The sequence below is a fragment of the Dermacentor variabilis genome, chromosome 11, assembly GCF_050947875.1.
Source record: "Dermacentor variabilis isolate Ectoservices chromosome 11, ASM5094787v1, whole genome shotgun sequence".
In the NCBI taxonomy this organism is placed as follows: Eukaryota; Metazoa; Arthropoda; class Arachnida; order Ixodida; family Ixodidae; genus Dermacentor; species Dermacentor variabilis.
In genome coordinates this window covers 111,217,425-111,243,467 of record NC_134578.1, presented here as the reverse complement: position 1 = coordinate 111,243,467, position 26,043 = coordinate 111,217,425, and the positions used below count along the sequence as shown (strand labels likewise).

General features: G+C 47.3%; 1 protein-coding gene across 1 annotated transcript in view; it reads left to right on the top strand.

Annotated features, from left to right (window-relative positions):
* LOC142563429 (lipase member K-like) overlaps positions 1 to 26,043 on the top strand; it is a 53,662-nt gene that overhangs the window by 7,916 nt on the left and 19,703 nt on the right. The window contains exon 2 of the mRNA XM_075673983.1: positions 23,335 to 23,449. Within this exon, the coding sequence (XP_075530098.1) occupies positions 23,335 to 23,449 (115 nt within the window). The remainder of the gene's footprint in view (positions 1 to 23,334; positions 23,450 to 26,043) is intronic.

The following is a 26,043-nucleotide window of genomic DNA, read 5'->3' as shown; positions in this document are numbered from 1 at the left end:
TATGAATTTGTAAACTTCGTGCTTCTATTTTTTTCAGACGGTCAAATATTTGAAAATCTTTTTAAGAAAATTCAAGCCCTAAATCGAAATTCCGCTTCCAACAGTCACTAGAATTTAACTTTCTTTTTCAAATGCAACAAATTTCATTAAAATCGGTCCAGGGGTTATCTCACAAAAACGTTTTTGCGTTTTACATGCATTTGAATAGGCCGCGTCGGAGTTGGGCCCGAGCTAAAGCTTCCTCTTAAGTTTTAGACATAGCACTGTCAGCGTCTAGATGAGCTGGCTTCAAGCGGTCGATCGAAATTGTCACTTCGCGTCCGCTGACAAGAAGAGTGAAACGTTTGGCGTCACGCTTGAGGACTTTGAAGGGACCGTCGTAAGTAGCTTGTAAAGGAGCGCGAGTAGCGTCGTGACGGATAAATACGTGACTACTACGAAGTAAATATGGGCTCATGTAAACACTTCTGCGGTCATTACGAAGCGGCGGTGGTATAAGAGTGGCCGTTGTAATCCGAAGGTGGTCGGCGTAAGATTGTAGGTCAGCCGATGACAGTTCCGTTGCGAAGAACTCGCCGGGTACGCGAAGTGTCCTCTCGAAAACGAGTTCTACTGAAGAACACTGCATCAGTGCTGCTTTCATTTGACGGTATAAGTTTTCTAACATGGCCCATGTAATTGGAACTTGGTTGATAAGCTGTCGTTCGTATGTGCGTTACGCCCAGAAGACGGGAGAGAATACGAAAGAGGGACGAGTCAAATTCTCTTCTTGTGTCTGTCGTTATGGTGTGTGGTACGCCATGACGAGAAATCCCGGTATTTAGGATAGCCTAGGCCCCAGACTCTGCAGTAATGTGATAGAGTGGCATTGCTTCAGGCCAGCGTGTGAAGCGGTCGATACACACAGGTGTGTATCGTTGGTTCAAGGACGGTCGTAACGGACCAACAATATCGATGCGAACGTGACTGAAACGAACGTCTGGTGGTGGAAAATGACCAGGCACGCTCATAGTGCGTCGACTGACTTTGCCGGGCTGGCATTGTATGCATGCCCAAGCCTAGTAACGCACGTCAGCGTTCATACGCGGTCACAGATAGCGGAAAGTGACCAGGCGTCGTGTGGCACGTACTCCAGAGTGCGATAAGGAATGCAGTGCGTCAAAAGTATGCTGTCGAAATTGTGGAACGTGTGGTCGAGGATGACCTGTAGACATGTCGCATATCCATATGACGCTGCAGCCAGGCAGCAAGATATCTTCGAAGCGCGGAGAATCTATGGCAGTCCTAGGTGACTGAAGTTCACGCTCTCTGCGTCGAGCGGTAGCGAGGCGAACAAAGTCAATGCCGGAACAATTTACTTGGTTTGCATTTATATGTATCCGTGACAGAGCGTCAGCAACGGGTTTATCGGAACCACTGATATGCCGAATATCAGTAGGGAATTCAGAGATATATGCAAGCTGGCAAATTTCGCGGGGAGTGTACAAGAAACTGTTGGAGGTAATAGCATAAATGAGTGGTTTGTGGTCGGTGAGAATAAAGAACTGATGTCCTTCAAGATTGTGACAGAAGTTGCGGACTGCGAGGTAGAATCCTAGCATTCCGCAATTAAATGTACCGTAGCGGTTTTCCTGCGGTGTCAGCTTCCTTGAAAAGAAAGATATAGGCTGCCATGTCTAGCCAACCAGCTCTTGAAACACGGTGCCAACTGCTACGTCAGAGGCGTCTACCATAACAGACATTGGAGCGTCGGGTTGCGGTTGTGCCAGTAGAGTAGAGGTAGCAAGGGCGTTTTTGGGAGAGATAAAAGGAGATTCAGCAGCATTATTCCATGATATAGGCATACTAGCTCGTGTTGTGCCAGAGAGTAGAATGTGCGGAGGGTGCAAAATTGAAGCGCAAAAATGAATGAAACGGCGATAGTAATTGATGAGGCCCAGAAATCCCCGTAATCGCTTGGGGGAAGACGAACTGGTAAAATCTTTAATGGCTTGTACACTGGATGCGAAGGGTTGGTTGCCATGCTCGTGTACTCGATGGCCCAGGAAATCGAGACAAGCAATGCCAGATTCACTCTTCGAGATGTTTACAGCCTGGCTATATTGAACGAGGCGTCCAAACACCTTACGTGGGTCAGATTCGTGTTCACAGCACAGCCACTGAATACAAGAATGTCGTTTAAATAGACGAAGCAATGAGTCAGGCCACGGAATACTTGATCGACGAACCGCTGAAATCTTGAGCGGCATTGCGGAGGCCGAATGACATGCGCAGGTATTCAAACATGCCAAAAGGGTAATGATTGCGGTTTTATGAATGCCGCAAGGCTCGACAGGAATCTGGTGGTAGGTTTTTACTAGATCCACCTTGCTAAATATGCAGCAACGATTAAGCGATACGGTGGAATCGGGGAATGTGGGGTATATGGTACCAATCGGGAATCGTCACTTCGTTTGAGGCGCGGTAATCGCCTCACGGCCACGAATCACCCGTCTTCTTGGGCACCATGTGTAAAGCAGAAGACCAACGTCCAGCGGAAGGATGAACGAAGCTCAACTCGAGCATGTGTTCGACTTCTTGCTTTGCAATTTTCAGACGGTCTGGTGCTAAGCCGCGAGGTCGGGTGTATACTGGTGGTCCTTTATTCATAATGTAGGACGTGATATTGTGAACCATTGGACGATCTGGCGAGGTGGTTCGAACAGCTCTGGAAATTTCAGCAGGATGGTGGACCCCGATTTCGGTGCCTGGGTATGTGCTTTTACGAGACGCAAAGGTGGTGCACAGATGTAGTGATAACTTGTAATGACAGGTTTGTTGAGGAGTCGAGAAGGTGGCGGTGGCTAAGGTCGACGAGGAGGTTAAAGTTCCACGGAAATGGAGCGCCGATGGTCAGCCTGCGGACGTCAGCGACGTTGAATAGCCATCGAAAAGGGCGGCGTCGCAGACCAAGGTCAAGAGTAAGAGATTTCTGGCCGTACGTTTTAATGTTGGAACCAATGACACCAGTAAGAAAAGACGTGTCATGCCGATGTCTCCTTGCCGTCTTGAAAATTCGGGGCAATGGCACAAATTTCCGCACCAGTGTCTACAAGATAGTGAACTTTCGTGACATGGCCGGGGACGTAGTAGAGACGGCTTGATGTACAGCCAATAGCACTAGCCGTCATCAGTGACGGGCCCGACCGTTTCCCGGAAAGTTGCAAGGCGGACGGCACTGACGCATTACAATTCACTGGTGCATTACAGCGGTCAACAGCAAATGTCACAGGATAGAAAGAATCCGCAATCGGGACTTGCATCGTCGCTAAGGCCTGGACAGATGTCGTAGTAGGTGAGGCACATCAAATCGTGCGCACTTGGTTCGGTAGACGCTGGAAGAAGAGCTTTCGAAGGATTTTCGAGTCTGCTGATGACGGACTTGTTCCTAGGAGTTGCGTCATGCGGCGAAGCAGCTCAGTCGGTTTGCAGTCGCCAAGTTCATCCGATGAGAGGAGCTGTTGAATCCGTCATGACTCAGAGTCGGTGGAGCACCGTAGTAACTCTTGCTTGAGGATGTCGTACTGATCATCAGGCGGAGGAGCTAGCAAAACGTCGCGGACGAAAGCTGCAGTAGTCGGGTTAAGCACGACGTTGTCGTACTTCGTGCCTGAGATGACGGTGCCTGAATGAGTCGGTGACGGTGAAACTGCGCATCGATGGTGACGAACCAGAGTCCACAGTCCGAGGGCCAGAGATCGGGAAGTCTGAGTTTGGCGGCGGAAGGTGTTCTTCGGCGTTCATCGAGGCGTCGTTATTCGGCGGCCGGTTCCATGGTATCGAGAAGAAACTTGGTAGCCGTATACAGTTGTGGTTTAGTATCAGGTCTGAGTCACGAAATTGTAGGAACAGAAGACCCACACAAAATTGCCATATATTTATCAGGTGAGTGCGTCGATGTCGCGGCTACCATCGTCGAGCCTATATGCCTGGTGGTGCTAGTCCAATCTCTTGGACTCCCTTCCAGCATGGCTTTTGAAAGGCCTGTCTAGTAACATCCAACTCATCACCATTGTTGGCAACTTCGCAGCAGCACTTCATAAGGGCGGCCAAATAGGTACTGCGCTCTAAAATTTTACAAAAGCCTTAGACTGTGCCTGTCACGGCAAACTACTCATGAAGTTTACGAGCACTAATCTGCCCATTAGTTTAATTAACTAGGTCCACTCCTACCTCATCAATCGAGAGCAGTTTTTACAGGTCGAAGGTTCCAGCTCTGAAGTTCTATCGTTAACCTCGGGAGTTCTCTAGGGGATAGTGTCCTTGGCCCTGCTTTGTTTCTAATCTTCATTAATGACATCGCTTCATCAATAGACACCTCCTCGATAAACTTGAAGGTTTTTGCGGATTAGTCCATCTTTTACAAGACAACTAAATGTGGAAACGACACCCAGAGTGTACTAAGAACCCAAATTATTTCTCTGATTAGTGTAACACCTGGTACATGGAATTAAGCATACAGAATCACACTTTATCTGACTCTCAAAAAACATTAGTCCATTCACGTCTAGGTACACGTTAAATAATAATACTTTGTGGAAGTTCAAAATTTTCAGTATTTGGGAGTTACAATTACCAGCCGACTATCATAGTAATAGTGACGACATTTGTTTATCTGCTTCTAGAAAACTGGGACTTCTTACACTCTTAAAAACGTTTACACCCTTTGGGGCTTACATGGTCCCACAAAGATAATCGTCATCTGTCTTGCCCGCATTTCCTTCCTTCAGGTTAATGAGCCCGGTACTTCCAAGTCATGAACGGCTTGCGCGTTATCAGCGTGACAAAGCACTCTCGACAGGAAAGTTGCGAGCCCTGAGTTTTCAAGAAAGGAAATGCAAGCAATGCAGCTGGTGATCATTGTTTTAGTACAACATAAACCCCAAAGGGCGCAAACGTTGTAAGAGTTTAGACACAAGCTAAAGAACCCGCCATCCCAGATCAAGCTTTTTGCATACAATACTTTTATTTAAACGTGTTTAGAGTATTAGAAAAATTATAGACCGATCAGCTTACTCTCCATTGCCTACAAAGTATTTACTAAGGTAATCGCAAATAGAATCAGGAACACCTTAGACTTCTGTCAACCAAAGGACCAGGCAGGATTCCGTAAAGGCTACTCAACAATAGACCATATTCACACTGTCAATCAAGTGATAGAGAAATGTGCAGAATATAACCAACCCTTATATATAGCTTTCATTGATTACGAGAAAGCGTTTGATTCAGTCGAAACCTCAGCAGTCATGGAGGCATTACGGAATCAGGGTGTAGATGAGCCATATGTAAAAATACTGGAAGATATCTATAGCGGCTCCACAGCCACCGTAGTCCTCCACAAAGAAAGTAACAAAATCCCTATAAAGAAAGGCGTCAAACAGGGAGATACGATATCTCCAATGCTATTCACAGCATGTTTACAGGAGGTATTCAGAGGCCTGGAGTGGGAAGAATTGGGGATCAAAGTTGATGGAGAATACCTTAGCAACTTGCGATTCGCTGATGATATTGCCTTGCTTAGTAACTCAGGAGACCAATTGCAATGCATGCTCACTGACCTGGAGAGGCAAAGCAAAAGGGTGGGTCTGAAAATTAATTTGCAGAAAACTAAAGTATTGTTTAACAGTCTCGGAAGAGAACAGCAGTTTACGATAGGTAGCGAAGCACTGGAAGTGGTAAGGGAATACATCTACTTAGGGCAGGTAGTGACCACGGATCCGGATCATGAGACTGAAATAACCAGAAGAATAAGAATGGGCTGGGGTGCGTTTGGCAGGCATTCTCAAATCATGAACAGCAGGTTGCCACTATCCCTCAAAAGGAAAGTGTATAACAGCTGTGTGTTACCAGTACTCACATATGGGGCAGAAACGTGGAGGCTTACGAAAAGGGTTCTGCTGAAATTGAGGACGACGCAACGAGCTATGGAAAGAAGAATGATGGGTGTAACGTTAAGGGATAAGAAAAGAGCAGATTGGGTGAGGCAACAAACGCGGGTAAACGACATCTTAGTTGAAATCAAGAAAAAGAAATGGGCATGGGCAGGACATGTAATGAGGAGGGAACATAACCGATGGTCATTAAGGGTTACGGACTGGATTCCAAGGGAAGGGAAGCGTAGCAGGGGGCGGCAGAAAGTTAGGTGGGCGGATGAAATTAAGATGTTTGCAGGGACAACATGGCCACAATTAGTACATGACCGGGGTAGTTGGAGAAGTATGGGACAGGCCTTTGCCCTGCAGTGGGCGTAACTAGGCTGATGATGATGATGATGAGAGTATGCATGCGAGGCAAGAAATGGTTCAAAGGAGAGGAGTAAGATTCATCTATACGCCTATCCCAATCTTGACTTCGCCTTCATCACTGATGCCTAGTAACGATATCCCACTTCTGGAGCAGCATGGTTGCTAACACCAGGTTCTGGTATGATATTTTTTTTGGCTCCACAATCGTCAGTTTAATATCAATCCTGGTATTTACCATTGCCTCACGTTTTCCAGGCAGACGAGACGTAGTCAAAATAACGACCTGACACCATACATCGCACGTACTAATCTTTTCAAACACTCGTTCTTTCTTTCTGCGAACCGTCAGCAAATGTAACGCACTGCTCTCAAATGTTCTTTTCAGAACGTGGCCTTCCTGACTTTGAAAAGCACATGTATCATTTCGTGTAAATTTCAATGTTGATAAAATCCTACTCTTGTCTATATTCTGATAACTCATAACTTGCGTTTGCTTTTTCTTTGTAAGCATGAAAATGATTTTACAGAGCAGTGCAATCTTTTTCTTCGGCGTATTTTAATCATGTTTGTTAGTCTATGTTTGTCTTTGAGTGGTAATACTTGCTATATTCTGTCGTGTAACTTATTCCGTCTTGTTCGCTATGTTCATTTTTTTTCGCCACTCCGGCTTGGTCTTCGAAGTGTAGTATGTACTCAAAAAATTCAAATCACTAACTAAGAGTGTGGTCGCTGTAGAGTACCTAGCATGAAATTTATGTAGTACGTCGTATAGATCTAAAAAAACTGAAGATGGATTAAGAGGATGGTAACACGCGCAGCAAATTAAATCATTATGATTAAGACGAATGCATGCCCATAGCACTTCAAGAGGTGACACAACGGGTATAATGAATTCATGACTAATCGCAATGAAAACACCGCCGCCAGTACATGTTTCGTGGTCATATGTGTAAACGGTACAATCATTTTAACAACCTAAAGCTCGCAATTATGTTATCTTTATGGAAAGCCAAGTTAATGATGCTTCAAATCTGGAATAATTACACGTTTATCAAACTTAGAAAGAGATATTTGCCAGAAACAACGATGGACATGAACCCACTACATGACGACATGCTGGCGCTGAGGGCAAAAACACAGACATCTATCGTCCAGCTCTCTTCACTGAAACACTCTGTGCATATTGGCTGATATTGCAGGAAATGTCAAATAAGTCGCTCCAGATGCATGCGACAGGTTTTAAATTCACTTAATTTAATCCATGCTGTTTATTTTGATGCTTTACCTGGACATGCCCAATTGTGTACAGAGCACCTCAAGAGGTTAAAAGTAACAGTGGTTATCTTGTAGTACAGGCTGTACAAGGTGTTTCAATGTCACATGGCGCGAATCTCTGCCTGCCACAAGGGAAGGATGTAGACTTGGCCCGTTGGCGCTTTCACGAGCCAGTTCTTTTGTATGTGACGTGACAAACGCGCCAATCGTCTCAAAGTGCTAGCTGACTTCAAGGAATGCGGGTTGTAAGGCTGTGAGCATGCAAGATGCTCAGGTTGATATCAGTTAAATACCGCAATATGGACCACAAATGCCGTGCCTATTGGTTGGAGCACTACTGCGTCGGAGAACACTGGTTAAAATCCCACTATCGCACACATTTGCTTTTTAATTGAAAAGGCCGCCGACGAGTACATGAACTTAGATATTGGTGAGTTGCCTGGTATGAGAAAAGAATGAACCGCTATAAAGGCCTCAGCACATAAATTGTTAATATACTCTTTAGGGCACGTTATGGAAGCGAATTTGAACCCCAGCAGTAGTAAAATCATATCTGCTTAGCAGACATCCTAAGCATAGCACCAGTGTTCCAAGAAATAATTTTGCAAAAAATGCATTGGCGTTGCAAATAAGATGGTCTAGAGGTAGGCGAATGTGAACTTTCTTCAAAGAGGAATCAAATACGAATATTAAGCATCGGGTCTCGATTCGCAGATTAACTACATTCACCCGTAAATGCATTTATTTCCAGTAGTGATATTACGCCTGTACTTACTGATACTAAAAGTATAACTACCTATTTGAGCGAAGGATCTGTTTGAAACACAATATCACTGATTACCAGCAAGAAAACTGCACGAACAGCCTCTCATCATCTTTACAGACTCGTTGCAAACAAGCTATCCGAAAATTAATGGCTTTTGTGTGACTGAATTTCCGAAAACACTAAATGAATGATTGTCGAAAAAAATCACAGGTTCTGCAAAAGGAAAGAAAAGCTACTTAGAGGCCTCTGTAGCGTCCGCAAATTTAGAAGGGGCCGCTTCCAGGCAGGCAGCACCGGTAGCGAACCTAAACTAAACTTCCAGAAAAGAACTGCAACCGAAACTCACAGGCTGTCAGGCTTCGGCCGCGAGACCGAGAACAAACCTTGCATAACGCATTCTGTTTCGGCATAGCTACGAAATTTTTTCCCGTTGTTTCCCTCTTGACAGTTGTTATGCTTTGTTTAGTAGGCAGGAGAACAGCATCCAGGACACACAGCCGCTAATTGCTATATATCAGATATATTTAACAATTAAAAGCTACGAAATAGTTATTTCACGAATAGTAATGTGAATGCTTACTGTGTATTATTCGCATCGCAGTCGAAACTTCGAATATTCATCCACAGCGCGGATCGGGATGTGATCTCGATCCGCGCTGCTTCGACACCCTCTGCTGCTGAGCACAAAGTCGCGGGCTCGAATCCCGGTCGAGGGAGTCGCATTACGATGGGGCGGAACGCAAAAACACTCGTGTGCATAGATTTAGCGCACGTCGAAGAAGTCCGGGTGATAAAAATGAATCTGGGGCCCTGCACTATACACGACGCCTTGTCATCCCCACTATGCAACACTTAGGAACATTTTGATGCTTCGTTCATCTTCGAGTTGTCCTCATCCTGAATCTTTTCCATATAAATAAATGTGGCGCTTTTAACCTTAGTGACACCATGGTGATATGCTTTAGGTTAGCCTTCGTCGCTTGGCGCTGACAAGGAATTTACTAGACGGTACATGATATCAGCTTCGGCCGTATCGGATTTCACACAAATAAATTTTCCTATTAGAAAACACTAAGCGTCGTTCACCGCATTTATACCCCTTCTCCGCCAATTAAAATTTCATTTCTTTGGGACCGCGGGGTGTGTGGTGGCGAACAGCAAAGGCAGGATAAAGCGTGGTAATTTTAAGGCTAATAAAGTAAAATCGCGTGGTTAACTTCTTAACTGATTCACTTAAGATGCCGATACCAATAAATGTAATGAAATGTCCGACGTGTACATGCAACATCAGCGTGTTTATTACGAAAATTGCGATAAAACGCGCACTTTTAACGCGACGAATCTTCATACCCGTGCGGTACCGCAACTCAGACGCTAACGGGCGCATGCAGCCACGCCTTCAAAGAGACCGTGACTGGTTCTAAATACAAGTAGCGTTTAAATAACGCTATACAGCGTCCCACACTAGACTGATAAACTAGGACACTGGAGATTAGGTAAAATCTAGACCTAATAAAATATATTTGTTCCAAGGGAAACGTACCCATTTGTCCATTTTATTATAAGCTGGATGTTCGAAGTCAAGAATGAAACATCATTGGTCAGCGTGTTTTTGGAGAATACAATGACGCCCTGGGAACGCTGGTGGCGGACTTACTTCAACACCTGAGGGAGTTATTCTAACTGCTCATAGGTTTTTTATGCGGTGGTATATCATCGATAAAAAGAAAGGAACGCGCGTCTAAATAAAATAAGAGCGTTCCATCAAGAACTGCGTTGAGTGAGCTATAGAAACTCTGAAGAAACACACGGAAGCGCAAAACTAAAAAGAAAGTGTAGAGGGAAAGACTCAAAGGTTGAGATTATGAGTGCAAATATAATATTTTGCTTCTGGGCCGATCATCTTCGATTCACTTCTCTTATTGAAGACACCAGTCGCAGGCAAATTCACGTGGCACTCGTGCACGAACGTTCTGCTGCAATATCTGGGGTGGCGAGAAGCTCTTGCATCGAGCAAATACCGCTGATAGTGCTCGTAATGATTCAAACAATGATGGCTTCAGAGTTGCTTAGAGGCTGACAGGCAGCGTTTAGTCAATCCTTGCCTACATCATAGTTGTTACGAATTGACTAGGCGTTACATTGAAAACGAGAGAGCAAATTGGGCCTCCTCCGTTCGCAGGGGCAATCAGTGCTGCGCAAAGCATAACGTTTACAATAATTTGTTCTGTGTCTGCGTATATGAATCCATCGGTAGAGCATCCGGCAATAAGCTAAAAGATGGCAGTACTAATCTCACATCTGTAAAAACTTTCTTTTTTTGTTGAGGAGGCCCAAAACCAGGCGAGACTGGAACCTACCTACTGTAGTGTTTTGCATCGGCACGGAGAATGCGCTGCATTAAAACTCACATGCCTATAACTGCCACACCACTGATTGGTATTAGCGCAACAGGCAGAAAAAATATGACGGTCTTAGCGCGCAGCGTGATACAGCGCCAAAGCGATAGTGTAGCTATATCAGTACCACTCAGAAGGACACCCACGGCCACACAATACTTGTAGCAATGCCTTCCGCTCGATTCTGTGCCACTCTTGTCCTCCACCGTTCGCGATCGGCTGGTTCCGTTCAAAACGCCGATGGAGCATCGGTTCCACGCGAAAAGCACGAAAAGGGGTATCACCGGAAGAGGCACCGCTACAACATGGCGGCCCAGATACTCCATCTGCCAATTCCTGTGGGCGATCACCATCTTCAAATAACAATAAATTGCCCAAGTCTTATTGTCACTCTCAATTTGTTACTCCGTTCTCAGCTATAGCAAACCCACCCGGCATCATCCACATGGAGCATGATGTCTCGCGTACCATTCCACGGGTACCAGTCTAGCCAGCAGTGCCAGCGGTCTACGGTAAGCACTCGTGCTACGCAACAGCTTAAATACATAGTGGCTACCGACCATCATGTACTGTCGCCTCCCAAAGAAACTAATGTACCATACGAAGGACACCGTATATTCATCCTCAATGGCAACGGCTAGCCAAACTATGTTTCTGTATACATAGACTGGGGCAAATGCAGCACGGGACATTTATTCAAACGCGTTTTTTATCGCCACACCGCTGCATTCATACCACACGAAAGCAGGCAGCATGCTAAGAGTGGCAATTAATCCAGACGCTGTACCTCTTCGCCTAGTTGATGCATACTTTATTAGGACGGATCGTCACCTCAGAAAGAATTAGGGTTCAGGCCAGGCATTCAGGGCAGGACAGCGTGGTTCTCCAGCGTATGAGTAGGCGCTCCTTCCTCTGCCCATGCCACCTAACTCTATCATGTCTCCCCAAATCTTTGCAAGGTTTCATAAGTAAACGCATACCCAGACAGCCGCGCAGATTTCTAGTTGCACATCTACCCTTTATAGCCAGAGTAATCAACACAAAGAACAAAAACCTGTACACGCCTGTTTGCTACTTTGTTCTGTTACCTCAAAGGTACTTGTGAAGACGTCACTCACAATATTTTTGACACCATGCTGAAGCGGCCGATATTTCGTGATGTCAACAGCTACGTGTACAGAGCATCCTGTGTGCGCACTGAAGGCAGCCGAAAATAGAAGAAAACGCGCCGCCCACACTCTTAGGCAAAGTTACACCCTTTGGATTGCCCCTTCTGCCACACAACAATAATCGTTATCTGCCTTGATGCGTTTCCTTTCTTTAACACTGCGAGCCCGGTACTTTCCAGTAACGAAAGGCACACGCGTTATCAGCATAGAACAGTTTACATCCTTTCGAGTGCCCCTTCTGATAACGCGCGTGCCGTTCGTTACTGGAAAGTTCCGGGCTCGCAGCGTTAAAGAAAGGAAACGCATCAAGGCAGATTACGATTATTGTTGTGTGGCAGAAGGGGCAAGCCAAAGGGTGTAACTTTGCCTAAGAGTGCAGAAAAAAGCAATACGAATAGCCATTCTTTCTCCTAGACGGAATACTAAATTTTCTGCAGCTATTGGCAGACTTATTAGTCGTGAGGGTAGTCACGAAACGCAGCTAAGTGTTCAGTGCCCGCTTAAGGATATCGATATCTGGTCGCCTGCGGAAAACTGCCGCTAGTCTGTGGGGGGGTCTCTAGACAGCTGTAGCTCACACACCACACTGCCTAAGGTATAGAAATCGCTTCGAAGTACCTAAAACCAAATGGCGCTTTATATCCCATATAAAGTGTAGCTGCAACTAAATTTTACTTCTGCAAGGTGGTTACAAACGAGCAGCGTATATGCTTTCATAGCAATATATGCACAGATGCGGGACTGGTAAATGTTTGTTTTTCTAACAGCCAGCATGTATCACCCAAGGAGACGGCGCGTGAACATCGTAGTTAGCGGATGTGATGCAAACCCCAAGCGTATTTTCAATGTTTTGAGCTAGGTAATGCTTAATCATCTGAATTCTGCGTCATTTCAGCAAGTGAGTGGCGTTTAATTTTTTTCAGTTTTGTTTTCGATAACATCTATTTTTCTAGCATTATCTTAATGCACCTTCTTCTGTTTCAAGCATAATATTTCGCACGAAGGTTACTCTTGCCAACGCTTTCCGAAACAAGGCCACTTTTGCTGCCTGTAATTTTGATGCACTTGGTCTTCAAAGACAGCAAACATAACTTAAGCGGCAAGACAGAATAATGTTGTTTTTTTTTCGCCTATATAAGACAGCGATCCCTTCTTTGAACTCCAGGGAGTCCTGTAGAGAAAGAAATGCCTAGTACTAATTTGTCGTTTCTGCCCGTTGCTTGTCTTCGCCCAATTGCCCTTTTCCCATTACAAAAAGTACGCAGAAACTCCACTGGAGTTGTCTAAGTACGCGTGAGCATGCCCCAAGGCTTCAGAAGGCACGCTACCGAAAATTCACCTGCTCCACCCCCCAATTAACAAGCACGTTGTCACGGGCGCACAACATGAATACATCTCGCTCGATGAGCACGCAAACTCGCTGCCAAAACGCTGGTGTGAGGAATCGCGGCAGCAGCAGCGAGCGAATTGATCTTCGTGCATCTCTTGCTTCAACGTGGACGAGAAGTCGAAAGCACAACGCATACAAGGCTACCGGCTCAACGCGCACTCTGTAGACCGCGCTCTGCCGACATCGTAAGACTTTTTGAAGATGAGGCCAGCGCGACCGCGCACTTTGGCCAGGTCGCAGATCGCTTTCAAGATACGACGCCCGCACGGTTGCGTCGTATACTATGCATCGCGACATTGAACCGCTACCAGCATGACGCGGAGCCACACGTGCGAGTGATTAAACCACTCAGCCACGGCTTCCAATGCTTCCGCAGTGATACGTGCGGGTTTTTAATGATACCAGGTGAATTCGCAGGGCTGTGTTTCAAAAATCGCTTTTGGGAACCGTGTTATGCAATTTATAGAGAGTGTAGCTAAGCACCAATCGAAAGCTGAGTCTCCGGAATACATACGCTTTAGCGGTTAAAATAATAGCAATTGAAGTGTTATCACACCGACCGTCTTTTGTCTCAAAACGCCAGTACAAATTTTCATCGTTTCCATAGGCTTCCATTGCTGAATCTTTAACCGCTGTTGTGGTCGAACCGATGGTACGACCTGTTGGGAACTCGGCGCTGACGCCCGTTGTTGCACCTGGGTCGCAAGCCCCAAGGGTAGCGTTGGCCTGGCGGCCTGGGGTACAACTGGAAGCATCCGAAGGTCCCGGCAAAGCATGAGTCGACTGGTAACAACAAAACAACTTGTTTATTTTAACATCGCAAAGAGTTGGCGGTCAGGTTGACCGAAGTAGAGAGACGGGAGTGCACTTTACTCAACAGAAGAAATCGGAGCCCTCCTTTTGGCGTCCGGGGGCAGCTGTTTTTATACTCTCGCAGTTGAGGGCAAGAAGGAACCCCTCAATAGACGAGCACGTGATTGTACAATGGGATAAGGTGACGCATACTGTCGTAGCGCCGCCGGTCGGGCACAAAGAGGAGAAGGTAACTCCTACTGTCGTATCGCCGCCGGTCGGGCACAATGGCTGGGAGGAGAAGGTGACTCCTACTGTCGTATCGCCTCCGGTCGGGCACAATGGCTGGGAGGAGAAGGTGACTCCTACTGTCGTATCGCCTCCGGTCGGGCACAATGGCTGGGAGGAGAAGGTGACTCCTACTGTCGTATCGCCTCCGGTCGGGCACAATGGCTGGGAGGAGAAGGTGACTCCTACTGTCGTATCGCCTCCGGTCGGGCACAATGGCACATACACTCACACACGCACATGAAGACACGTGGCATCGGAACATGCCTGGACGCGCTTGGCGGGGAGCGTAGCGGCGACGCCGAACGGGCCAAAATGTCTGCCGCTTTGTTGCAGTCGCGCCGGCTAAACCGCGCGTCGTAGGCGAAACGTAACAGACCGCCCCGCCGGGGGAAGGAGATCCCGATGGACAGGGGACTGCATCCGCTGTCCGGAGGGATGTCGCTCGATGATGCTCATAACCGAAGTCGGGCGTCCCTCGACGTTTCTTGAGCGCAGCGCACAGAGAAGGCCTCGTTCTCTCGTTCAGGTTCGCACGGGACACTGCAAAGTGACTTCGGGAGAGTTCACATTTTTGTTCTCGTTCCCGGCAAGCGTTAGAACTACGCTGAAACTCAACCGCTCAGTCAGCAAGCACGGCACAACCCTCACTAAGCCCTGCCAGGCTCTTTCCCCTTTTATACCACTGCCTAGTTCCTTACAGTAGTCTAGCATCACTCAGAACGCGTCCACAAATTGGAAAATTACACTAGAAAGCATATCATCACTTTGAAACACTAAACAAAAGCAATATGTTAAAAAAATCCTGCCTCAGGAAGAAAAACATCAGTAACAAACAATTTTGAGGCTGATTCCTACGTTAGGGGCTTCGACTTAAGCCATCGGCGTTACCGTTGAGACTCCCCTTTTTGTAACGCACCTCAAAGGAATATTGTTGCAAAGCGAGGCTCCAGCGCAGGAGGCGGCCATTTTTGGGAGAGATGGTCTGCAGCCATTGGAGAGCGCAGTGATCCGTCTCAATGATAAACCTCGAGCCGGCTAGATAGCATGACAATTTCTGAACGGCCCACACGAGACATGCACACCTTTCTCGGTGGCGCTATACGCCTGCTCACGACTGGTCAGCTTACGACTAGCATACAGGACGGGGTGTTCTACTTCTCCATTTTCCCGTTGGCACAGTACAACGCCCATGCCTCGCTCACTAGCATCGCACTGAACAACGAACCCTTTTGTATAGTCTGGCGATCGTAGCACAGGCTGGCTTGTTAGGGCACTCTTTAGGGCGCTAAAAGCTCTTTCCTTTGTCTCGTCCCAGACGACTGTTTGAGGCTCTGTCTTTCTTAGAGCATCCGTCAAGGGAGCCGCGATATCAGAGTACCTGGGGATGTACCTCTGATAGTAGCCGGCGACACCTAAGAACGACCGAATATCGGTCTTCGTGCGCGGTTGCGGGAAGTCTCGCACAGCGGCCACCTTTATTTCAGAGGGGCGGCGACGACCCTGACCAATCACGTGACCGAGGTAGACAACCTCGGCCTGTGCTAACTGGCACTTAGGAGCCTTGACTGTCAAGCCCGCTTCGCGCAGGCGGGTTAGCACTGCCCGCAAGTGTGCCATATGCTCAGACCAGGATGCGGAGAATATCGCTACGTCGTCTAGATACGGTAAAGCGAATTCTTGCTGTCCCCGCAACACTTTATCCATGAGGCTTGAAAAACAGTATGGCGCGTTCTTCAAACCAAAACTCAATACTTTAGGACGGAATGTTCCCATTGGTGAAATGAACGCCGCATACCTACTAGCCTCTTCTGTAAGTGGAACCTGCCAATAACCCCTGACAAGATCTAGGGTGGAAATAAACTGAGCGCTACTAACTTTCTCAAGGCGCTCCTCGATGTTAGGGAACGGATAAATTTGATCCTTAGTGATGGAATTAAGCCTGCGGTAGTCGACGCAAGGACGAGGTTCCTTGCCCGGTACCTCAACTAAAATGAAAGGGGAGGTATAATCACTCTCACCTGCCTCAATAACACCGAGCTGTAGCATTTCAGTCTCCATAATATCGTTCTGGCGGGGTGACACCCGATACGCCTTGGATCGTACTGGCTCTGGGGAGGTAAGTTCTATATCATGAGTATGTACAGAAGTCCTACCAGGCCTCTCAGAGAACAGACCTTGAAACTCTTGTAAGAGCTGGTGTAGTTCGGTTTTCTGCTCAGGCGACAGCGGTGCTTTACTGATAAGGTCACCAATGACTTGACCGGTGTCTTCCCTGTTCGTCACTGAGCCTAGTCCCGGAAGCTCGACCGGAAGCTCTTCAGGAACGTTTACCATCATGCACACCACTGCTTCCCGTTGTTTATAGGGTTTGAGCAGATTACAGTGGTAAACTTGCTGTGCTTTCCGCTTTCCTGGCAGACTCACCACGTAGTTAACGTCCGACAGTTTCTGAACAATTCGTGCTGGGCCCTCCCACTGCACGTCTAGTTTGTTGTTTAGCGATGTGCGCAATATCATGACCTCATCGCCCACCTCAAAACGACGGGCCCTGGCTGTCCGATCATAATAAACCTTGGCCCTCTGCTGGGCCTTTGCCATTGCTTCACCTGACAACTCCTGTGCCCTTCTTAAGCGTTCGAGGAGCTTAAGCACGTACTCCACCACGACTGGGTCGTCGCCCCTGCCTTCCCACGATTCTCGAAGCATGCGAAGCGGAGACCGAAGCGAGCGACCGTACACCAGCTCAGCTGGCGAAAACCCCGTAGCCGCATGCGGCGCGGTCCTTAATGCAAACATCACCCCAGGCAGACACAGCTCCCAGTCAGTTCGATGTTCAAAACACAATGCTCTCAACACGCGCTTCATGACGGAGTGGAGCTTCTCAACGGAATTCGACTGTGGGTGGTACACTGAGCTGTGTAGCAGCTTTACCCCACACCTTTCGAGAAAAGTTGTCGTCAAAGCGCTAGTAAACACTGTGCCCTGATCTGATTGGATTTCCGCAGGAAAACCAACTCGCGCAAATATGGACAGTAGTGCATTGACTATCTCAACTGAGCTGAGTTCTTTAAGCGGCACTGCTTCAGGGAACTTTGTCGCTGGGCAGATCACAGTCAAAATGTGTCTGTACCCCGTGGCTGTTACCGGCAGAGGTCCCACTGTATCAATAACGAGCCGTCTAAAAGGCTCCGTAATGATAGGTACCAATTTCAACGGCGCCCTCAATTTGTCCCCTGGTTTGCCCACCCGCTGACAGGTGTCACATGTCCTCACGAAATGGTCTGCGTCCCGAAAACACCCTGGCCAATAGTACTCTTGCAAGAGACGGTCCTTAGTTTTCTTAACTCCTAGGTGTCCGGACCACGAACCCCCATGCGACAAGCGCAACAGATCCTGACGATAGCATTGAGGAACGATCAGCTGATCGAACTCCACTCCTCGGCGGTCTAGATACTTCCGGTACAGGACTCCACCTCTTTCCACAAAACGCGCATTTTTCCTGGCGATACCTTCCTTGACATTGCAGCGTATGTTTTCTAGGCTACCATCCTTCTTTTGCTCGGCTATCAAAGCCGACCGGCTGACTTTTAGCAACCTATCAAGTCCGTCTGACGTAGGCGCGATGAGCAAATCTGCAGATAGCTCTTCTAACTTTCCCTTATCGGGCATTTCCTCTGCAGTATCTGGCGCCTTCAACGCTACAGGCTCAATTTTATTCAGTTCGTCAGCTTGCTGTACCTCTGACCCTTTTTCATTGTTCGATAACGTCGGCCCCGCAACTACCGCCTTTGCAGCGAGCTCCCGAACCTTCGATCTGGTTAAGGCCTGAACGCTAGCCTCACCAAACAAAAGCCCCTTCTCGCGCAGGAGGTGATCGGACCTGTTTGAAAATAGGTACGGGTACTGGGGGGGCAGCATAGATGACACTGCCACCTCCGTCTCAAGCGCTCCGAAAGGTCCTTCAATAAGCACCTTTGCTACTGGCAGACACACGCTATGAGCTTCCACGGCTTGCTTGATCCATGCGCACTCGCCCGTGAACATATGGGGTTCTACGTAAGACGGGTGAACTACATCCATCGTAGCTGCGGAATCGTGAAGCACACGGCACTCTTTCCCGTTCACGAGGAGGTCTCGCATGTAAGGCTCGAGAAGCTTCATGTTCTCGTCAGTGCTGCATAATGAAAAAAACACAACTTTTGGTGTTGTTTCCGGACACTGCGCCGAAAAGTGACCCGGCTTCTGGCACGTATAACACACGCGCGCTCGCCTCATCTCGTACCGCTTTCTGCGTTTGGCTGCCGCCGTCTCTTTACGTTTGGTCGGACTGCTTTCACTCGCATCCTCACTATGCGTGTCCCCCTTTAATCTCATGGGCGTGAACCTCGGCCTCTCAAACTTCGAGCCAAATTCACCCTTTTGACCGTCCTTAGCTCCGCGAGCCCGACGCGTCACAAACTCCTCGGCTAGCTCAGCGGCTTTAGCCACCGTACAAACGTCTGGCCTATCCAAGACCCAGTACCGCACGTTCTCCGGTAACCGACTATAAAACTGTTCTAGCCCGAAACACTGCAGAACTTTATCGTGGTCACCAAACGCTTTCTCTTCTTTGAGCCACTCCTGCATGTTTGACATAAGCCTGTACGCAAACTCTGTATATGACTCACTTTTGCCTTTCTCATTTTCCCGAAACTTCCGACGGAACGCCTCCGCTGACAGCCTGTACTTTTTTAGCAGACTCGATTTCACTTTGTCGAAATCCTCTGCCTCCTCTCTATCCAAGCGAGCGACTACGTCGGCCGCCTCGCCGGGTAACAAAGTGAGCAAGCGCTGTGGCCACGTTTCCCGAGAGAACCCCTGCTTCTCGCACGTTCGCTCAAAGTTAACCAGGAACAAACCAATGTCCTCTCCAAGCTTAAACGGCCGCATCAGGTCAGTCATTTTGAACAATACGCGTTCTCCTGCACCGTGTGCCTGACTTCCATTACGAGCGCGTTCCATCTCTACCTCAAGACGCTTCATTTCCAAAGCGTGTTGACGGTCGCGCTCTTGTTGCTCTCGCTCTTTCTGTTCTTTACGTTCACGCTCTTCTTTTTCTTTCTGTTCTTTACGTTCACGCTCTTCTTTTTCTTTTTGCTCTTTAAGTTCGCGCTCCTGTCTTTTTGCAGTCTCCCTCTCCTCAATGGTCTCAAGGCATTCCGACAGCTCGTCATCCTCAGCTTCTAACTCCAGAATAGCCTTTAGCAGTTCAGGTTTTCTGAGTTTGTCTGAGACATCCAGACCCAACTCTCTTGCAAGCTCCAACAATTTCGGTTTGCGCAACGACTTCAAATCCATGGCTGCTCTGAATGCTGCTTTCTCTACTGCCTATTATTGTCTTGCCGCAAACTAACCCGGCAGCAATGACAAGCACAATTACCAGCTCTGTTTCTGACACTAACAAAAGCCTGGCAAAGCTCAGAAGAAGAAAGTCCCGCACTCACCAAACCTCGCAGCCAAGAGTTCAGCGCAGTCGTTCCGCTGCAGGCAACCAGTCATCACACAGGGCTCGTTGCACTGCTCCCGGATCGTTGTTGAGCTGCTCAGCATACAGTCAACTGCATCTCTTCGCTGCTGGCCTCCGTTGTCGCGATCTCACCGCTGGCAGACAGTTGTTGTGGTCGCACCGATGGTACGACCTGTTGGGAACTCGGCGCTGACGCCCGTTGTTGCACCTGGGTCGCAAGCCCCAAGGGTAGCGTTGGCCTGGCGGCCTGGGGTACAACTGGAAGCATCCGAAGGTCCCGGCAAAGCATGAGTCGACTGGTAACAACAAAACAACTTGTTTATTTTAACATCGCAAAGAGTTGGCGGTCAGGTTGACCGAAGTAGAGAGACGGGAGTGCACTTTACTCAACAGAAGAAATCGGAGCCCTCCTTTTGGCGTCCGGGGGCAGCTGTTTTTATACTCTCGCAGTTGAGGGCAAGAAGGAACCCCTCAATAGACGAGCACGTGATTGTACAATGGGATAAGGTGACGCATACTGTCGTAGCGCCGCCGGTCGGGCACAAAGAGGAGAAGGTAACTCCTACTGTCGTATCGCCGCCGGTCGGGCACAATGGCTGGGAGGAGAAGGTGACTCCTACTGTCGTATCGTCTCCGGTCGGGCACAATGGCTGGGAGGAGAAGGTGACTCCTACTGTCGTATCGCCTCCGGTCGGGCACAATGGCTGGGAGGAGAAGGTGACTCCTACTGTCGTATCGCCTCCGGTCGGGCACAATGGCTGGTAGGAGAAGGTGACTCCTACTGTCGTATCGCCTCCGGTCGGGCACAATGGCACATACACTCACACACGCACATGAAGACACGTGGCATCGGAACATGCCTGGACGCGCTTGGCGGGGAGCGTAGCGGCGACGCCGAACGGGCCAAAATGTCTGCCGCTTTGTTGCAGTCGCGCCGGCTAAACCGCGCGTCGTAGGCGAAACGTAACACCGCTCTGGGAACAAAGCATAATCACTGTATTGGCCTCGTTCGCATTGTCTTTTGGAACATGTCTGTCACATGCCTGTTTCTATAATCGACCTGCACTTTTAATTATTACCTACAAACCTGTTCATTTCATTGAAAACGCGCTAGTTACACGCCGCGGTCGCCTGGCGCGGCAGTTGGTACGTACCCAAAAAAGCTGGATATGTAACCTGGAAAAAAGAAAGACATGAGGCGCGTGCCTAGGACTTGAGTTTTATGTAAGGAACTGGCGTTATATTAGTTCAAATACAATAACCACAGTGTTTTCTCAATGCTAATCTATGGAGCCGATACTTGGAGAACAGAAAAAGAGTATGAAAAGGAAACAAATACCTGTAGTGCACAATACAAATGACAGGCATACCGTTAGAATAATAGAGTAGAACAGCAACAAGGGTTTTGAGGGAACGTAATCGCAAATTCCTTAGGCACATTTTGAGATGTACTCATGAATTTAATAGATGTGGAAGCACGTGATAGGTTCTGCGGGTGCCGGGAGATGGTAATTAGAAAGTTCTGGGATAGGTTATTAGCCCTTCCTCAAAAACCACACTTCGGTATGTTTATGGTGACGGTGACAAATTTAATAACGATGCATAAGTTTGAAATGTGGAATGTACAGGTTCCAACAAAATGAGGTATGGCCGGTGTCTGTCCGTGTGCCCGTGTGTGCACACGCGTGTGTATATGTGCATGTGTACGCGTGTGTATTCATGTGTACAAATCTGAGTATGTGCATGTATGTAAGACCGAATATATGTGTGCCTGTATAATCTGTGTGAACGTGTGCGTGGGGGATGCGCGCCTGTATGTGTTGGCGTACGTGTGTGTGTCCGTATGTGGTGCGCGCATGTCGCAGCAGAAACTCTGCTGATGTCACATTTACCTCAAGGCGAAAATTTCCTGTCCAGGAAATCATGTTTTCAGGAACATATAGAGAAATATTTATCTCATAAGGCCAAAACATCTAAAGAAGGAAGTGGCTGTTCCTTTTATTTCTCCTCCCAAACAGTCGATTCTTAAGAGAGCTTCCCTAGTAAGAACTTCCTTCCTCCCGCGGAGCGCAAAAAAAAAAAAAGAATTTAAATGGTTCGACGCGAAAGTTACGGAGCAGTACGAGAGATGCAGGTAGCCACTATCAACCCACAACGCTTCGGTATGTCTAGGTAAGAGTGACTTGCACAAATACGCCATGGTGGTGTGTCCAAGTTTCAGTGACAGTAAAAAAAAAAACCAGAAACAATGGCAAAATTGCTAGTTCAGTATTTAATTTCTTTATTGTGAGTACTAGTGCGCAGAAAGGCACACTTGAGTGACAACGATAACGGATACAACGGTTGCCGATTATAAATTCGTCAAGCGTTTATTTAAGCATTTAACTTCTTCCGGCAACCTTCCGAGCCATTGGTCGGCTTCTAGAACGAATGGTCCAGCTCTGACCAAAATTTTTCCAATCTTCTCATATGAAACATGATTGGAAGACGAAGAAAAACACGGGCTGCACAGGATGAACACTGAACATCAATTAGCTATGCCGCACCAACGCCTACACGCATTAAAGGCACGCTTGCATCAGAATTCGAGACTGCGTCTGTTGTATTTTATATTGTCCACAACGCGTGCGCAATATGTCATCTTGGACAACTAATCGATCTCTTTATTCAATATTCCAATAGAAAGGGTTCTAATGCAGATATGGGCCTTTAGTATGCAAACAGAGTAGCATATCAGTATGGGTTTTTCAGCCTTAATTCTACCCATCACACTTATTCTCTAATCACACACTTTTTGCAACGGCCTGCAAGATATCCCGACCCTACCCGCCTAAGCCAGCCCACAATGATCCCTCAGCTTGTCGTTAAGACATCGCCCGGTCTCACAGATGTAATAGTTGCCGCAAGACAGGAGTATTTCATAAGCAAACCTCATCGCACACACGGCTACGCGCGTATCATGTCTCCTTTTACTGCCGGTGATACTGTCGTATCATGTCAGTGATTTTTGCGTCATTTACAAAAACTGTGCCTATAAGTAATAGCTCTTAAAGACAAAGTTTTGGTTGCATACATTACATGGCTTTGGAACATCTGGGATCTCGGATGTTTTCTAATCATATCCACAGAAAAAAAAGCCATTTAGCGCCTCCAGAGCGTTGTAGTCATTCGCAAAAAGTATCGAAGCGTAAGTCTCAACAAGACAAAAATCGAGAATTAGTCACAGAGCAGCTAACGTTAAGGTAGGGGCATAATTTGCGCCAGTATAATCGGAAATTAACCACATTGCACCATAGACTGCACAATGTCCGGGATCAGCTAAGCTTGTCTCATAATTGAACTGTCAAATGAACTGCTTATACGATAAAGTCTCTAAAGCTCATTTATTTTACGCGTATAAGTTCGCCTATTTCAAACGGTTACTTAGGTATCGACGTTAATGGTGCGAAACTTACCACGCAGGTTTTCTCCTCGCGGATGCCGGCTACGATGTATGGCTGGCAAATCTTCGAGGAACGCCGTATGCGCGCGAACACCTACAGCTCACCGAAGCAGACAAAAAATACTGGAATTTCGGGTAACGTAAATCTACATACTTCCATTTGACATTTGAGAGCTTTTCTTCGTTTAGTTGTTTGCTTTTTTTCAAAGCTTTGACATGTGGCGTAATGTGGTTATATAAATGCCTGCAGGCCTTTTTTTCGTAAAGGAGCTGCATAAGTTGCCTGTGCAACATACTGTCCATGATAACACGTATGAAATCTGTGGGATGACCTGTCCTTATCCCGGCACTTCTATGCGTTCTCTCTCTATCTTGTGGTCCTTGTCCCGGGCCACTGAAGATCGCAAGCATATGCTGCAAACTCGGGCACCGTTACAGGGTCTTCAGTTCCTAGTTACAAGAAGGGGAGAAAGCATGCCTCAGCCCCAAATCTCCGGAGAGAGCCTTCCTACACCAGAGCTAGATTACAAGGAAAAGAGCATAATCACGGGTGAAATAAAGGACGTGTGTCCTGTAGGAGAAGAGCTTTTCCGACTGGAAAGACGGACGGGTGGGGGCCACAGGGTAGAGAAGTAGGAGGGCTGTCGTGATGAAGAAAGAGAACGGGTGACCTTGTGTACTTTATTGTTATGGTGCTTGTGACCGTGCCGCCGATACGTGCGTTCCTTTTCCTTCTTTTACTTGTTTCGACTGCTTAACAGCGTTGCGTGAGTCGGCATGCATTGAAACGACATCACTGTCGGTCAAGTTGCGAACGGCTACGATCGCAAAGTGCACGGTCCGTAGCTCAAGTATTAAAGAACCTGCGCCCGTATTTCCAAAACTATTAAAAATAGAATTAATCGTAACCGAAAATTCCAGTCAATCCCTATGATGGATTTGCTGTTAGCGAAGGTGGCCAATCCGAAAGATCACTTATGACGCGAAAAGCTTTGTGGTTTCAGCTTTCGTTACTTGTGCCACGTAGCTGCGATTGGCTAGAGTACCGAGGTGTGTTAGGCTGACAAAATCAACCCGTGCTCATTTCCTCTGGATAGCTGCGTCCTTGTAGATCGCAGTATCCCCTAGCGGCACTGATCTCTGGTACAATATATGGCCGTTTGCTTCTGCGAAACTGTTTCGTATTGGTCTTTCTGAGTGAAGTATAGCACCACGGCGGTAGGCAATGCCGTGCCGTGTTCATGGAGGGATCTCTGTAAAACTGGAGATAAAGCGCCGTCACTGGTGCAATGTACTGTTGGTCTAGTTGTGTTCATGGCTCTCTCTGAATGACGAGCTTCGTAATCGTGTTAAGCTCGGTATGTCGTTGGATTGTCGGGATTGAAGTAAGACACGGCGGTGCCGTTATTGCCCTCACGGCTTCTCTGTTCACTACTTCAAGCCTATCCCACTGTTCAGTAGTCACAGCAGGCAGAACTGGGCTCTGTCGGCGATGTCGTTCTAGGAGACAACGTACGAGCTGGCGAGACAGCTCAAATGCAACCTCCACCGCTCGGTGGCGCAATCCTGCGTATTAAGGCATAAAATGCAGAGTTGAGGCTGTCGATTTTCGGAAGCGCTTAAGCCACTTCGCGATCGCGACTGTATTGCTACTATACTGATTTCATGTGAAACTAGGCACCTCGTGCTTCTTCGTAGAACTCGTGAGCTTGATAAGCACTTTTTGTTGCGAATGATTCATCACGCTTTTTCTGGCTTTATTATCGACAAACCTTTCTGGTTTGTCGATACTGGAGCCAGCGTTTCTGAAACCGCGATGAACTAAGTTTTACCCCCAGATGAGGGCACTTTTTTTCAACAGTACGTATTTTTTTTTCTTTTTGAGCAAACCTTTCTTGCTTTCTCTGTAGTTGCTTATATTGTACAATTGGAGGAAAGTGTTTTATGAAATTATTGAAAACAATAATCCGGCAGTCCTCTTTAACGCTTATGAGCAGCACATGTAACTTATGCATGTAACTTATACATGTAACTAAAGCACCGCTTACTCAAGGAAATGTTTGTGGACTACGACGCATTTTGGCCAGCCTGGTTAAGAATTAAGGTTGAGCATTTACCTTCTCCCTAACATGCCCATAACAATTGGTATTGGTAGCCGATATTTTTTTTTATTTAACTCTGAATGAGTTTAGGTACATAATTATGCGGTAGCATAGTTTGTACGCCGAGTTATCTTTAACCCCACCAGAATAATTACCCACCTTTCCGAAGCGATGGTTGCCAATAAAGACCGCACACAATTTCCCACGGCCATAATCAGCGCCACCACTTCGAGATTCAGATGACTCTAACTACGTCATCTGCTGCCTTTCTGTAGTCTTTATTGCTTTGTAACTTTATTTCCGACCCGCCGTGGTTGCTCAGTGGCTATGGTGTTGGGCTGCTGAGCACGAGGTCGCGGGATCGAATCCCGGCCACGGCGGCCGCATTTCGATGGGGGCGAAATGCGAAAACACCCGTGTGCTTAGATTTAGGTGCACGTTAAAGAACCCCAGGTGGTCAAAATTTCCGGAGTCCTCCACTACGGCGTGCCTCATAATCAGAAAGTGGTTTTGGCACGTAAAACCCCAAATATTATTATTATTATTAACTTTATTTCCCATTTCGCTTTGTAATACCTTTGTGGTCGTGAGGGTGCAATGAAAGAAATGAAATATCTCAATTTGCGT